The sequence below is a fragment of the Anguilla rostrata genome, chromosome 7 (assembly GCF_018555375.3).
Source record: "Anguilla rostrata isolate EN2019 chromosome 7, ASM1855537v3, whole genome shotgun sequence".
NCBI lineage: Eukaryota > Metazoa > Chordata > Actinopteri > Anguilliformes > Anguillidae > Anguilla > Anguilla rostrata.
This window is the reverse complement of record NC_057939.1, coordinates 46,227,571-46,243,812: the sequence shown is the minus strand read 5'-3', so window position 1 is coordinate 46,243,812 and position 16,242 is coordinate 46,227,571. Positions and strand designations below refer to the sequence as shown.

The window sequence follows — 16,242 nt, the reverse complement described above, 5'->3', positions numbered from 1 at the left end:
TAAATTTTGGTTTTGTCTGAGGCGGTCAACTGAAAGAATGAAACTGATTTGATTGAGCCTGCCCTCCACTTATATAATTATTCAGTTGAAATATTCAGTTAAGAAAAGGGCCAACAAAAAAGCAAATTTTTCAGCAAAAGCTTAAATACATTATACTTCTAAAACCAAACAAGACTCCAGAATGCAGGTATTTAACTGGTAATTATTTACGTCGTTTAGCTCATTGTGCAAATTAAGTTTATAAATCAATATTGGCTTTATCAGGTCCATTGTCTGCGACATCACTAATATAATAACACATTATCATTATGCAATATGTTACAATACAATAAAGTGCATAAAATGCACAACATTCAATAACATCTTCAAATAAAGCACCAATACTCGAATCCTGTGCTTGACCTCAAAATATGTACTATCAATCAATCGATCAATCTTTATTTTTATAAGGCACCAGTGAAACACAGTCATATAGTGTATAGTGCACAGTATAGTGCTCCACAGTGGTTCATCAAAAATAATAAACTGAGTCACTTTGGGGAAAATTAGACGGTGCTTCCCTGTACGCTTAGAAGGTGATAAAGACAGGACAGCTCCCAGTTGTAATCACAGGTAAAGGTTCGAACAGGTTTTGGAGAGGTTATTTACCTTAAACGCATCTAGGGACAGTGTGACATTTAAGAGTAGATGTATTTGTATCTTCAATATTTCAAAATACATTAATAAATTCTGAGTAAGTGTGAAAGGCGATGACACATTTGACTTGTTTGTGAGTTTGCCTGGCAAGCTTGTTGAATTTCATTTGATACAGCCGGCTATTATTACTGAGAGCGTGTTTCTCAGAAGCAGCTCACGCGTTGGCTGCAATATCCAGACCAGGATATGCTGTTTTCCTTTTAAACAAATATGTAGAAATAGGACGGCCTTTTTAAATATTAACCAATGGGTCTGAAATAACAGTAATGCAGCATTCTCCTGCGCAAACCAAAACCGATACGTAGCTAGACCGGAGGCAATCTCTGTACTAATGCTTCCATCTAGTGGTGGTTCGGTGCTAAAGCAGTAGTTGAAGGTCCGCAGTCACATATTGGCGTGTATACAGGAATAAAATTACAGTTTTTGCCTTTCACTTCATGCGGAAATTTAAATGTGTGCATTTCATTTTTACCTTTCAGGTATTATTTAAACTTACTTTTCACTTTAATTTGACTTTATCCGTATATATGTATGAGCAAACAGCTCACATTTTTAAATCTGTGTACAGCACATCACTGTTATCTCTGGAGTAACAGCACAACAGATAGGAGCTTTAGTACAATGTTCTAGAACACATTCATGTGTTCCTTTTAGTTAGTTTGTTTGCTTTTTTTGCTTTCAATTCAAAATAGGGCAGGTGAGATAATTCCGTTCATTTCGTACGTGTAATCCTGAGTTCTGAAGTAATTGAAATGGACGAAATATAAGAATGCACTCGAAGGACTGGAAGAATGCAAAACGCAGCACTTGTTTGAATTCAGCACAAGGTTCCCAAAGCTCTTAGACTGAAAAGTTGTTGAAAGATCCACCTCTAGCAGGCCAAGTTTCTCTCGAGCCAGGCAGCTTGGCAGAACTTTGTCGCAGCTCAAATCTGCTCCCTTACCCGGGAGTCCGATGGCGATGCGTTTTGTAAGCCTTTTTAGCTGACCTGGGACAGCAGTTGAGCTATTTAGCTACCGGGGCTGGAGCCGCTGGGTATTGGTGACGAAGCAGCTGACGATATTGAATCTAAATACGGTAGTGTGACGATCTACAGTTAGACGCTACTGAGAGAGGAAACATAGTGAAATATGATAATTGCTGGATGCTCAGAAATGCAGATAATATTAATAGGCCTAGTAAAAACGTATTCATAAAAACTATACGTTTTATCCACAGGTATTATCAGTTCCGATCACAACGGGTGTATGTTTTAGTACAAAATGGGTGACGTTTCGGAAACTTCAGTAAATTTGCCAATAAATAGAATTTGGGGAGAAGTGTCAGCCCTGATTGGCTGATTGGCGGTGGGCAACGTACTGGGAAATCAGAAATGGTTTCCCACTTCTGTCTGAATTATTAGAGTAAGTCTGAATCACAGCTGGCTTTGTTTTGCTCTTAACGGAACGCCAGCGCTCAGAACGGAAAAACCTTGGGCTGGGTCAGACGAAACTACTCTGTACTCCACTCACCTGTTTGATCTCGGCGTCATTTTTCAGCTTTTAGAGGTCTGCCATTTGCAGCTCTGTAAAAACCACAGGTCGACCCTCAGATGCGATTCTCGAGACTGGGGGGAGGGGGCTTCAAATGTAACCCATTAAAAACGAAAATAATTTCCTGAATTGTAAATAAACTGTGCGTTTTCTCCAAGCAGAAACAACGCTATTGTGCCCATTGCATGTGGAGTGAAACGGTCTTATTTGTTATTATCTCATTTCCACCTTCATGTAAATTCATAAATGTAAGAAGCAAAAATTATTTTGCATATTCTAATCCACATATCTTTAATGTCGCATGAAATAAGTTTAATTGTTTATATTTTTATTATGATATTGTACTATACAATAAACTGAGAAAGTCTTGCGCATCGAACCTCTGTCTTTTTTCGGTGTCTTGCAGTTCAGCGGTTACAGGATGCAATGGGCACAAATGCGAAAAGAGATGAGGGGCGTGAATGATTGAAATGTCTGGAGCACATAGGCGTTCAGTTCTGCTCTTCAAACAACGTAGTCACCTGTAACGTAGCTACCTGTACTAGGCTGCGCCTTAATTAACTTTCCGTGGCTTGGCAGAGGACGTTTATTACGGAAGATCTCTCAAAGGCTATCATAAAAAGATTATAAGGCATCAGAAATGTTTATTTTAATGCACTTCACGTGATTTGTGAGTCGCTTTTGCGCGTGTTTGGATTGTTTTTTCCCTCGCGCAATGACTTTGGCACGGGGTTTGCTCGTAATCCTGAGTTTAGTTTCCAACTCTGAGGCAAAATGCTCTCCCACCTCATTTTATAAAAACTGCTGGATTCGTCGTTTCCCCGGGATATTTATCGACATCGACGAGTCTCAACGAAGGGGCGCCCAGCTTCTGAAATTCTACCAGGAGGACTCGGCGCTGAAGTGCAGCCGCACCTGTTGCATTACCCGAAACTGTAAGTTTACTGCATAACTATCAGGATTTTACGCAATTGACGTCCAAAAAGATCTCAATAGTACCAAAGATGTCTACCAAACGTCCTTAACAATCCCCTGGTGCAGTCAAATTCCTATATGAAATACGAACATTTTCGCATCTGTAGTTAAAATGTGATTTTTTTGGTGTTGTTTTTTTTTAATTTTTTACACCGTCTATATAAATCCAATGTTAAACTGTGATTTTAATGGAACTTCAGAATATTTTACTTGTGTGCTGTGTGAAATAAAACATATTGTTGGGGGTCGGGGGGAGTAGTTAACACCCAGCTTGGCCTTAACCAACACCGGACAATATCGTACCAGTTTAAACCATACCCGGCTGCATAACAACGCCGTTGCTTGTCATTTTAATGTGGCTTCCCGTTGAGACCCAAAGGTCGGGGGAAAGTGAGAAGTGCGCGTCTCTCCCACAGTTTCCTGTAACCTGGCCGTGTTCCACTATGACACCGTCCAGGAGAGCGTCAACTGCTTTCATCTGCGCTGCCCCGAGTTGGACAGCTGCGTCCTGAGGCGCAGAAACAACGTTGTCCTCTACAATGTGACCAAAGGTGAGTGTCAGCCCTCCATTGGCCATCGACTATGAGAGCTTAACAATACATAATGACAAGAACAGGTCATTTATCCAATACTGGCACACCAAACAGCCTTTTATTCTGTTTGGAAATTAAGGCAACATGTCGCCTGATTACCTCTCTTGATTGTACTTCAGGTGCATTTACTTCTTACTTGTGTAGGCTACATCAGGTCTGATACAGTGTTCGAATTACGGGTGGAACTGGGGGGGTCTGACCCCCCTAATTAAGTCTTGGACCCTCCCAAAAGAGGTAAAAACAACAGGTCGGGGGTGTCGAAACATTTATATATCCTTCTTACCTGTAATCGTAAATATTACAATATATTTCCCATCAGTGGTGAATTCGAACACTGGTCTGATAGTAGTGTTCATTTGCTGACATAGTGTATGTTTCACATGTGTCTACCTCTCACGTGGATTAAGCCCTAGTGAGTGTTTTTTTGGGGGGGATTCAGACTGGATCTTGCCCAATTTTCCTTTCTCCTGGTTTTCTGTAAAGAGTCTTTGTGACAGTGTCTTTGTAAAAAAGTTCAGTACAAATATAATCAAAGTAAACTGTGTTTCAGGTGTGGACCCCGACCTGCTGGTGTTTGGGAAGTACTTCACCTCCAGTGTGCGGGTTTGGCCCCACCTCTCTTCCAGACTCAACGCGTCTGAGCCCCTGGCCTCTGACAAGCGCAATTTCAACCGCCCCCTTGTCATAGCAACAACCCCCCCAACCACAACCGCTGCACAGCCACCCACCACAGCCACCACAGGGGCAACTACCACAGTGTCAATAACCACGGGAACAACTACTACAAGGACAACTACCATAGGGGTAGCTATGCCTGAGTTTGCTACCACAGGGGCAATTACTACAGCGACAACTACCCCAGCACCGCTAGCCATAGGGATAACTACCCCACGGGCAACTACCACAGAACCACAGTCCACAGAGGTAACTACTACAGCACTGCTGGTCAAAGAGAAAACTACCCCAGCAGTAACTACTCCTGAGGCAACTACCCCTGGCACAAATACTCTCGAAACAATTATCCCTGGGGCAACAACTCATGGGGCAACTACACTAAGAGTAACTACTATTGGGGTATTTACCACAGTGGCAGTTACCACAACCTCACTAACCCCCAGGGCCTCCACTCGATCATCCCCAGTCCCAGACACACCCACCCAAAGCTCCAGCCACCAGGTGAGCAATTCTCCCTCCATCCTGTTTTCCCCTACACCACTCACTTCCCCCAGCACACCAACCTCCTCCACCCACACCCCCAGCACACCCACACCCGCCTCCCCCACCCACACCCCCAGCACATCCAATACTTCCACCCACTCCCCCAGCACACCTGCACCCACCTCCCCCACTCACATCCCCAGCACACACCACTCACACCCCCAGCACACCCACCTCCTACACCCCCAGCAGAATCTCCTCCCCCACCTACACCCGCAGCACACCCACATCCTTCACCCACGCCCCCAGCAAAAAATACCTCCCACACCACCAGCACACCCACACCCACCTCCCCCACCTCTACCCCCAGCACACCCACCTCCTCCACCCACACCGCCCAGCACACCCACCTCCCCCACTCACACCCCCAACACACCAACTTCCTCCACCCACACCCCCAGCACACCCACATCCTTCCACCCCAACACCCCACACACCCACACCCCACCCCCCTCCACCTCCCAGCACACCCACCTTCCCCACCCACACCCCAGCCACACACCCACCTCCCCACCCACACCCCCAGCCTCCCCCCGCAGCAACCACCCCCCACCCTCCTCCATACCACACCCCCAGCACACCCACCGTTCCACCCACACCCCAGAAAACCCTACCTCCCCACACCCCCCCAGCACACCCACACCCACCTCCTCCATCACACCGCCAGCAACCACCTCCCCACCCACCCCCAGCACACCCACCTCCCACCCACACCGCCAGCACACCCACCTCCCCCACTCACACCCCCAGCACACCCACCTCCCCCACCCACACCCGCAGCGCAGCAACACCCACCTCCTCCACCCACACCCCCAGCACACCCACCTCCCCACCCACACCTCCAGCACACCCACCGCCTCCACCCACATCCCCAGTACACCCAAGTCCTCCACCCACATCCCCAGCACACCCACCTCCCCCACAAACACCCCCAACACACTCACACCCTCCTCCCCTATCCACACCCCCAGCACACCCAACACTCCGACCTACGCTGCTTCCTCCACCAAGACCTCCACCGATCCATCTCTCTCCTCCCCCACCACCCTGCCGGTCACCCCATACTCCACTATCGCCATTCCCGCCAACCTCGATGGAGGGAAAAACTCCCAGAATGACACCAAAGGCTACGTCAGCCGTAACCTCACCACGGTGGACGGGGCGGGGCTAGGGGAGGGAGAGAGGGTGGGGCTGGGGTCAGGGACCGAGGCCGGGGAAGACCAGAGTCCCGCCCACAACCTGACACCAGTCTGGCACCTGGCGGCCAACACCCTGCTGGTTCCTGTGATCGCGTGTGTCGCCGCCCTGCTGGCCTGCTGCTGCACTGTCTTGATGGCGGTCGGTATGCGCTGCAGGAGGAAAGGCCGCTACAGGGCCTCCCGACGGAACGGCAGGGGCTCCATGCGCCTCATCAAGTACGTCATCGTCAGGGAGAGCCTGTGAGCCAATCATGTGACTTCACCTGAACTCTGACCTTTGCCACAATCTTCTGCTTGATGTGTCCACTAAGGACTTCATGTGGAGGTGTAAGTATATTCACTTCTGTGGCAAATTTCTCAAATAAGAGTTCCTCTGTGAAAAGCGGGAAGATGTTATGGAGGATTTACAGAAGATCTTGGGTCAGGTGGGGAAATTCTCCTGAAGTTGCTGACCGTTTAATTTATATTCCCAGGATGTTGACTTGTTTTAATGATCATTGACTGGTCGTTCATATTAATACCTTAAGACAAAAACAGACACCATGGCAGCAACTTGATCTGCCAATAATGACAGTCTGTGTCATTAATAAAAATGGGGTTCTGGCGGGAAGGTGGGATGTGTTACCCTGCCAAGGACAAAACTTTGCCTGGAATATTTTTTGGGTCTGTTGTTGGAATATGTTCAATCCCTGCATGTGCAAACATTCCTGATTAAACATGTTGAGTCAGTCTGAAAATGGTGTGAAAATGTCCCTGGAAGTATTCTGTTAGACTGCGTTGTAGTTGAAACAAACTGCTGTTCAGAATTATTGCTTTGGGATCATTTTCATAGAAAAGATCAAACATTGCCAGTAAATGCATGTCTTTTAATGTCTCTGGTCTGCATGTGATTGAGACAAAGTCCTGAGAGAAACTGTAAAAAGAAGAGTCTTTGTAATTTACTTTTGTAATAGGCTTTACTTTTTTAAAAACAGTTGTGACGCACAAATGCTTTGCTGTCATTATTTTGCTTTTTGATTCACTTTTGATGCAGTGACCTTTTATGTTGGTGACTCTGAAAATATAAATTATGCTGGTCTACTATTTTTAACACCTGTACTTTGTCAGTGCTGCCAAAGTAGTTGTACCTTTTGTAGTAATGTAGTTTCAGGATACTATTGATAATGTCCAATGAGACTCCATAGCTAATAATGTTTTTAACATTGGTCTTGTTTTGAAAGCATGAGTGTGGTACTTTTCATCTTTTTCTCCACTGAGTTCACATTGTCTACAGTGCTTGAGATGTTTGGCATCTGCAAAAACATAAATTATCTCTTAAAGTATTGCTGGAGTCACAGTATGCAATGTTGGAAGGTGCTTGTAGTTAGCAATTCAAAGATGGCAGCAGAGTGGTATTTTGGGTTTTCAGTGAATCCAAGTTTATTTTATTTTAACCTTTATTTACCCAGGGTAGGTTCACTGAGCACGGATGCTCTTTTGCAGGAATGCCCTGCTTCACCCTCACATTCACATTCACACCTGGGAGCTGCCCAGTACAACCACAATCCTCTGTTGTTGGCCACTGAGCAGCTCCACTGGAGGGAGAGCACATTTTTTTAGCCAATTAAATCAAATGAATGAAGCAGGTTCGAAATGAATGACTAATCATGTCCACTCTTCTCATTCTCATAAGGAAATAATATTCCAAACGCATACTCGGGAACGACGTCAAAAGCTGGCTTGTCTGCCGCCATTAGGAAGCGTTCACTCAGCGCTCTGAGACCTGCTTCTAGCAACACTTGGAAGGGCTCTAAGTGCTGTGCATTGGGATCGGTGTTCACAGTGCATCCCAGTGTTTGGGCCCAACGAAGTGAAAAACTGAAGGCGTACATGTTCAGACGAGGCCGCTCCAGGAGGCCCTCAGGTGTGGCGCCGAAGTGCCGCGAGGTGAGTCCAAGCCGGGGGGAAGGCGGGGGGGGCGCAGGAGCGGACTCCGCCGGGCGTGGAGCACGGCTTTGTGCCTTGGCGGGGTGTGGCGGTTTTGAGAGCGCCCATGGACGCTCCCACGCCGCGGCGAACAGGCCGGGTTTTGTTCGGGGAGAGAGCGCCAGCGCGGCGTTAAATGTGGCGCTCGCTTCGGTGGGGGGGTTTGGACCGGCTCTCCAGAACATTCTCTCAGGGTTCAGGTTTCCCCGCCCCCCCCTGTCCCGGCACGGGCGAGGACCCGACACCTCCCCGAAAACGCTGTGGTATTTCATCCAGGCCTGTGGCTCAATGTGCCCTTTCATGGGGACGTCCCAACCCCCTGCTTCCTGTGGGGGGACGTGCTGGCCTTCCTAGTCCGGCACAGGGATCAGGAACAATGTTGATTTTTGTCTAACATGGTAGCCATGAATCAGTTTTTTTTATTCAAAAATTGGTCAATCCAAAAAAAGCTAAATGGACTATGAGGTCATTAAAAACAGAAACGGCAACATACGGTACGAAATTAAGCATTTTCAATATTTTATTGTTACAAATACACATGATGCATGACTGAAGGGAAAGGAAAGATTTAAAGGCATTTAACTTATATACAACAGTATATGTCTGTAGTCTGTACATACATATGTACTGTGTGTGTGAGAGAGCTGTGTATGAGTGCATGTTCTCTGTATATGTAGGTGTGAGTAATTGGTGTATGTATATGTACGCAGGTGTGTATATGTGAGTGCACACACTGCGTGTGTGTGTGTGTGAGAGAGAGAGAGAGTGTGAGTGTGTGTTTTGTGTGTGTGTGTGTGTGTGTACGTTACAGGCCCTCACAGATTGAGCATTCTCTTCACCGCCTCCCTGTACTGCAGCACCGAGCTCTCGCTCTCTCCCTCGTTCTTTATTCTGCTGACGGACTCTCCGTACGCCTGCACCTCGGCGGACGCCAGCAGCTCCGCCCCGGCCCCGCCCTCGGCCCCGCCCGGCTCCGCCCCCCGCATGCGCAGCAGGCTGTCCAGGACGTTGCTCTGCGACGGGCTGTCCTCCCAGCTGTACTCCTCCATGTCCTCCCGCGTCTTCTCCTCCTCCCACGGCTCCACTTTCTGCACAGAGCCAGGAGACACAGGTACAGCACAGGTACATTACTGATACAGCACAGGTATATTACTGGTGCAACACAGGTATATTACAGATACATTACAGGTGCAGAAATGGCTTTGTTACCTTTTCAGACTGATATATCTCAACAAATATTTTCTCATCTCTTCTGGAAGTTCCTGTGATCCATTTTGTGCTTGTACAAAGTCTGGGGTGACTACTTCACTGTAAGTGGTAAGGTTCAATAGAAGTTTAGGATTTCAACAGGGCAGGCTGCAATCAAGCCTGGCTGTGTTCAATCAGCTGAATCCACCAATTAAATTAGGTTAATTGGTTGATTGAGTAACTAAGGGGGCAATTACTTTTTCACATGGGCGATATAGGTTGATTAGTATTAATTTTTGTGTCTAAAGTTCTGAAACCATTCAGTGTGACAAATATGCAATAATAGAAGAAATCAGGAAGGGGGCAAATACTTTTTCATAACATTTTTGAGCATGTTATTGGTTGATAGATCAACAAAAAAATGACCCTAAAAACAGGTTTTAGGGTGTAGCGACAGTGCTTAGCTGGGATTTGGGAAAGTGATGGTCGGGTTCTCCCCCCTCCCCTCTCCTCTCCCTGAGTGTCTCTCACAGGGATTGGGTTTCCTGTTGCGTGTCGCTCCTGAGGGCCCGCCTTCACGCTACCCTGGTTCCCGCCGCGTTGCCCTGGCGACAAAGGGGCCGATTGTGCGAGGGGACGCAAACACTGTTACAGACTGATGGGGGGGCGGGGCGGGGCGCGGGGGGCTAATGACTGTCATTACATGTTCACGGCCTGTAATAACCTCCACCCTGTCTAGAGGAGGGGGGTCCCACAACAGGATTATACCCCCCCCGCCCCCCCCTTCGCAGACCAGACTACCTGGGGGCCCGTAATGCAGCACTGTATCCATGGAGATTGGCCTTTTTCACTCTACGATTGGCTAAACCTGAGCTGTGATACTTAAGCCCAGGGTTATTTATTTATTTTGGCCCTCCACCTCCAAACCCCTCACTCTGGGACAGTTATTCCTTTTTTATTAGATGGGTAAATATGGTTGTAAAGCCCTTAAATTACTGATGATTATTCAATCATCTCTGACTAGAGAAACCCTCCCCTCCCCCCACCCCCCACAGTTTTGCTGTGTTCAGGTCCAGGCAGTCAATGAATCCAAAGCCAGGCTCACTGTTTAGCCTCAAGGGCACCAATAGAGTGAGCAGTGTCTCCAACAGCGCCACACGCTGGTGACCAGGGCAAACTGCAACTGGCAGAAAACCGCTGCAACTGGGCTAAAGGTGCGTGGGCCCAGTCAGCTTGCGGTAGCGGTGTCGGCGGCTACAGGCTGGCTAGCAGCGAGGCTAGCTGAGATAGCATCAGAGGGACGAAGGCAATTAAACAATGGGCTCCTTTCGGGTGTAGCGTTACCGCCAGAGAGGGCTTGGGACCGCACCCGCTCACAACGGCCACGGCTAAAGCACCCCATTGTGCGCTCAAAGGGTAGAGGGGAGTAAGGTTACACCCATCCCACTCCCCTCCCCAAAACCCAGAGTGGGACCGGCCTGTCCCAAACACGCAGGGCCATAGCCTTCCCGCAAAGCACAAGGAACAACATCATAATGTTGGTCGAAAGCCCGCTGGGGACATCGCACACGCCTGTGTCAAATAATTATCTGAAGCGCTTCAAACCTTTCAGATACTTCTACAATTACCCAAAGGTTACTGACCATTTTAAAAGAAGCACCTCACTTTATTTTCACACAATAATATTTATTCAGCATTTCTCAAAATTACGCAACTTATTTGCCGGTGTTTGGTTTAAACGTAACTGTGGTTCGTTTGAAAAATCTCCGGATTCTTCAGGAGGCAGCGTTTTCATATTTCACCAGGCCTTCAGTATGTGAAGGGTTAAAGTATTTCAAATGTGTGTTTAACCCAAGTCTGGTCCCCAGCTGTGCATCTGTGGTCCGTGCTGTAACGCAAACATGCTGAGGGCCTGCTGTCGTGTGAATAACCCCCCCCCCCCCCCAGCACCCCCCCAGCCCAACACCCCTCCCCCCCCACTGAAGGCTTTCTGAGCTTGCCAGGGTTGGCAGCTCTGGCCGTGTGCCAGCGGTAGAATCTGAGGCTGGATATCGATTCCCGTCAGAAATGCCAGCGGAGGAATGCCGGCACTTATCGGCATGGCAGCGCGTTAAACGGAAAACCGCTGTTCGGAATTACCACACCACCCCCCCCCCCCCCCCCCCCACACACAGACACACACACACTCTCTCATGCATACACAGACACACACACACACACACACACACACACTCTCATGCATACATAGACACACACACTCTTGCACGCACACACACACACATACACACACCTATTCCCGTAAACTGGCTTTCAGTAAGAATTTGGGATCAAGAGGCATAGCAGTCTGCCATGCAATACACTAACATCTACAGTTACACCAAAAGTACACAATGTACACTGGTAGTGCCACACCTGGGAATCAAACCTGCAACCTCTGCGTAATTCCTAACCATTATACAACAACCGATGCACAACAATGGGCAAAATATAATGCATCACAAACAATAAATATCAATAAACAGAACTTCACGGTGTGAAATGAGTCATCAGAGCTGAAGCAGAAGACTCACCCAAGACTCATGGTACAGGACGGTCAGGAGATACATGGCATAGTCACAGTTCTGTTTTCTCAGGGGGCACCTGTAAGAGTGGAAACAGGCGCTGATGTCAACACAGGTGAGAACCTCCTTCTGCAATGGGGAGCAAGGGAATCAACGTGGGTACGGAAAGCAAGGGATTGCGCAGCCAATCATATGTAGATGAACTGTTAAGCCGAACGTACAGATACAGCGAGTCTGTGTTAAATAGGTGAAATAGTACCTGTCAGCATTGAGGGTAAGCTCGTCGGTGTCCCTGTTGTATCGATGGCCCACCAACTTAATCATCTTCTTCCGCGCATGGTCGTCCAGGTTCAGACTGGACAGTTTCACCTGAAGCAAGTATAAGGCCCCAAGAAAAACTCAATAACTCTGGACTACAAATGTGGTGGCTCCAAACCCATAAACTCAGGACTACAAATATGGCAGGTCACAGTAGCACTGTGGCTCGCCCCATAGGCACATACAAAACGCACACAGTACATCAACCGACACTGTGAAGTGATTATAGAGCTACAATTCATAAGCGAACGCCCCTTCATGCCCTTAATCATGGGAGCCCTTGAGACTCTGACTCACTGAGGGATCAGAGGGAGGGTCCCTAATCTCTCTGTGACCAGCGAACACAAAAGAGATTAATGCACATGTACGGCAGCAGTTAAGATGCTTTCGTGTGTGTGAGTGTGTTATATCCTCAACTGCATGCGGGGAGCGGGCGAGATCATAAACGTGGAGAGGGAATTCTGCTCATTCGGTTTTGTCATCGGTGACATGAGGGGGGGTGTTTTTCTGAATGGATGAAAGGAGAAAGGGAGGAGGGAGGTCAGGGAGGAGCTGCTGGTTGACTGCCTTCCATTTGCTTTTATTGCCGTTTATTTTTTCTCTCCTGACTCAACCTCCCCCCCCCCCACCTCCAGCATTTGGTTTAATCTGCATAGATTATCTAAAATAAGCCCTCGGTGAGCCCAGCGCAAAGTGTCAGAGCAGCAGATGGCGGGAGATTTAAGCCCAATCGCATATTTCACCTCCAGAAATAAAACTCAGGATACAGGACTGTAATAAATTAAAGGAGTGAGCATTTTATTTCCTCTGCACGTGTGTTCGCAGGAGAATTCAGTTAAAACTGCGATTTCAGTTCTCTCGTTTCCGTTTTTTCTTTCTCTTTTTCTAAACATTAGGTGAGCCGCCATCCATCCATCATCTACACCCGCTTATCCTGAGCAGGGTCGCGGGGGGTGCTGGAGCCTATCCCAGTGTGCACTGGGCGAGAGGCAGGAATACACCCTGGACAGGCTGCCAATAGGCAGGGCACACGCACCATTCACTCACACACTCATACCTACGGGCAGTTTATAGGGCCCAGTTAGCCTAACCCGCACGTCTTAGGACCGTGGGAGGAAACCCACGCGGACATGGGGAGAATGTGCGGTGAGCAGGGCAAACCGCTGTTCCCCCACAGATCACCCACAGTTTGAATGACAGGGATTTTCCAGGAAGGGAAAAAATGTGGTGATAATGTACGGACATCGGCTGTGCGGCAAACGCAATCCCTGTTCATTTTACCCTATTTACTTCTTATTTTTTCACCGTGCTGAGGAAGGGACGACTGCTGCGTTTGTAGAAGGGAATCGTAGCTGCGTAGTGCCGACACGCTTATCCCATACGCACACTCCCGCAGCAGATGTTCAGGGCGTGCGTCACGCGCTCGACGTCAGCCGCGAACGAGGGCGGCGCGGTTTTAGAGCTGCTATAAAAGGTGCCGGCTCTGCCCAGGGGAGAGCCATCTGTACAGAACCGCTAGCACGTCAGCCGCCCTTAACCACCTTACTGACCCAATAAAGCCCTTCTGACATCATACACACGATATGCATAATAATTTAAAAAGTAATACACTTATGTCAGATTTGGAGAGCCAAGTAATAAACTGAGGGCAGTCTCATAGGTGCAGTGTTCGCTAATTTGGGAGAAGGCCGATGGTCACGCACTCTCCTCTCTGGGAGAGCTGGAGGCAGTCACACGCTCTCAGACGGTCACACGCTGTCCTCCAGAGCACACACTGCCAGCCGCCACATCTGTTTCGATCCGCAGTCCACCAGCTGTGCTGTACAGTCGGCGCAGCTCACTTGGCAAATGCGTAGCAGGCTACAGGTGTTTGATTGAGTCAATGGAGTTCTTGTGCAAAGCTCGACAAAGCCCTGGAGAGCTATGGCCAATTATGCATAGACACACATAAAAAAGTACAATTTCTCTCTCTCTCCCTCCTCCAACTCTCCCTCCCTCTTTCCCCCTCTCTCTCTCCTCTGTCTCTGCCCCCCTCCCTCAACCAACCCCCCCGAACCACCCCTCTCTAATACCCACTTTGAGTGTGACCACTCGAGCCTGGGGGTTTCTCAGTGACGTCCCGGCGGAAGCAAAATTTTTGCTCTCCAGACGGATGGGAAAGAACTCCTCACACTTGGCGTCAGAGTCCAGGGCCTGGGGCCACTCAGTGCAGAAAGCTGGGAACAGAACAGTGAACGAGTCAGTCAGGGGCCTGGGGCCACACTCAGAAAAGAGGCTTGGACTCATTAACATCTGTCCTTGCTCTGACTTTATAAATCAATGCAAATGTTATTCATAGTCTTCAAAAAATAAAATAAAAAAACTTACGTTTCAAAGCTTCACAATGTTTCTTTATAGCTGCTGGAGTTAAGTGCAAAAAGTTTGGAATCTGAAAGAGATTTTAGTTTTTGGTCAAATGCACAGGACATGAAATATAAAGATTCTGAATTACTAAAACATTCACATCGCAAAAACTGTCAAAAGGGATTCCTCTAAAATAATCTTGAGACCACAGTCTCACCAGGAATTAACTGAATGCCTGGACAGGAAAAAGGGGCCCATTTATAATCAACGAGTGTAAAATTAGCGGCACAAACCTCTAATTGGTATTGGGAACAAAAGTAAACACCTCTACACAGCTATAGCATCTTTACACAACTATAACAACACTGGATCAAATCAAGGGTGGACATTCGCCCCAAAATACTGTTGGGTAAAAGATCAATGCTCTCACCTTAATGAGTTCCAGGTTGCCCTTCTTCGCCGGTGGCACGCCTCTCTTTACCGGGTAACCCATACGGACAGGCAGTGGCACCGTGGCGTGCTTGAACGGAGCGGCGGTTGGATACACACTGGTCCAGTCTTGGTCCACGGCCATCCTTTCCGTCCGTGGCTCTCCACTCTGTAATGAGTCATGAAGTTGTCAAAATTCTGGCTAAGTTGTCAAATAACAATTTACACGACTCTTATAAACAAAGGGGCTGGTCTGTTTGCGCAGCTGATTAGTAAGCTACGGTACTCGCCTCTTTCTTGAATACCCGTCTAGGGGGGCCCCTGTTGCCTCGCCTGGGAAAACCTAAAATTGACAGTTTGTTATCGGCAGTGGTTATGGACATGAAACAATGTAATAAAACACGACGTATCCATTTGTATTCTTATTGTTGTTGTACATTTGGTACTTCTAGTCGCGTTTTATTTCATTTGACAGTGGATAGTAGCAGGTCATCTAACTAGCTAAGCTAGCCCGCTAACATGACACACGAACAGCGACCTAGCATGCAGCTGTGACCTGCTAGCTTAATATAGCTAACCCCACCGATTCAGCAGTGAGTCGTACCTTTGTTTGATGTATCGGTGTTTACTGACAGGCCTGATGAATACGCTACCCGCGTATATACATGGTTTTGTGTCTGAAATCCTATTAAGTGGCTGCCTTTTCTGCAAAAGGACGACATAACCGTGGCTGCAGTGGAAGCGGCCATCATTAAACTGAGTCTGAGACAGCTACGGCAACTCTGTATGGACAAACATACAACACGAATGCTCGCAATGCGTTGTCTACTGGCATCACCGTCACCTTCTCCAGACGGAGAAGAGTTTTAAAAGCTGGACTGTAGCTACGCCAAGCAACGGTTAAGAAACTAAACATGTACTTTAAAATGCTGAACAGAATCGTGTAACGGTGCATTGACACCCTATTGACTAAACAGAGGGTGTATACTTCGCTAAATGCATTCAAAATTTCACTCTGTTCTACACTGTCCGCATTTCGACCTTGCATGCAAGTATTACATTATTACAATACACTACATTAACAAGCAAGCATAAACTTTAGTCCGTGATTTGTAGATTATGTGAACGCTCGTGCAATAAAAATAGACTAATAACGGTTACTGTTGCTATACCAAACTAACATTTAAATTTAATTTAAATCGTATACTAATTGTAAAATAGATTT

General features: G+C 47.6%; 2 protein-coding genes across 2 annotated transcripts; one reads left to right on the top strand and one right to left on the bottom strand.

Moving 5' to 3' along the window:
- Positions 1-2,537: 2,537 nt before the first annotated feature.
- On the top strand, positions 2,538-7,497 carry LOC135258645 (mucin-2-like). The gene is made up of 3 exons (XM_064342087.1): positions 2,538-3,163; positions 3,620-3,754; positions 4,347-7,497. Exons 1-3 carry the CDS (start codon positions 2,944-2,946, stop codon positions 6,455-6,457), a joined length of 2,466 nt encoding a protein of 821 aa, XP_064198157.1. The 5' UTR covers positions 2,538-2,943; the 3' UTR covers positions 6,458-7,497.
- Positions 7,498-8,680: 1,183 nt separating this feature from the next.
- mrps35 (mitochondrial ribosomal protein S35) lies at positions 8,681-15,830 on the bottom strand. Its single transcript, XM_064344703.1, has 8 exons — positions 15,622-15,830; positions 15,308-15,360; positions 15,019-15,186; positions 14,613-14,673; positions 14,322-14,461; positions 12,187-12,296; positions 11,937-12,006; positions 8,681-9,266 (listed from the first exon to the last, which is right to left on the bottom strand). The coding sequence occupies exons 1-8, from the start codon at positions 15,767-15,769 to the stop codon at positions 8,994-8,996; spliced, it is 1,023 nt and encodes a 340-aa protein (XP_064200773.1). The 5' UTR covers positions 15,770-15,830; the 3' UTR covers positions 8,681-8,993.
- Positions 15,831-16,242: the final 412 nt, after the last annotated feature.

Excerpts from the sequence above, each read along its gene's own strand:
- mrps35 (XM_064344703.1), bottom strand. The coding sequence starts at position 15,769 with ATGATGGCCGCTTCCACTGCAGCCACGGTTATGTCGTCCTTTTGCAGA. Across the intron at positions 12,297-14,321 it reads CTCGAGTGGTCACACTCAAA|GTGAAACTGTCCAGTCTGAA; the intron begins GTGGGTATTAGA and ends TACTTGCTTCAG. Across the intron at positions 9,267-11,936 it reads TCCTGTACCATGAGTCTTGG|AAAGTGGAGCCGTGGGAGGA; the intron begins GTGAGTCTTCTG and ends GGCTCTGTGCAG.
- LOC135258645 (XM_064342087.1), top strand. The coding sequence starts at position 2,944 with ATGACTTTGGCACGGGGTTTGCTCGTAATCCTGAGTTTAGTTTCCAAC. Across the intron at positions 3,164-3,619 it reads CTGTTGCATTACCCGAAACT|TTTCCTGTAACCTGGCCGTG; the intron begins GTAAGTTTACTG and ends TCTCTCCCACAG. Across the intron at positions 3,755-4,346 it reads CCTCTACAATGTGACCAAAG|GTGTGGACCCCGACCTGCTG; the intron begins GTGAGTGTCAGC and ends ACTGTGTTTCAG.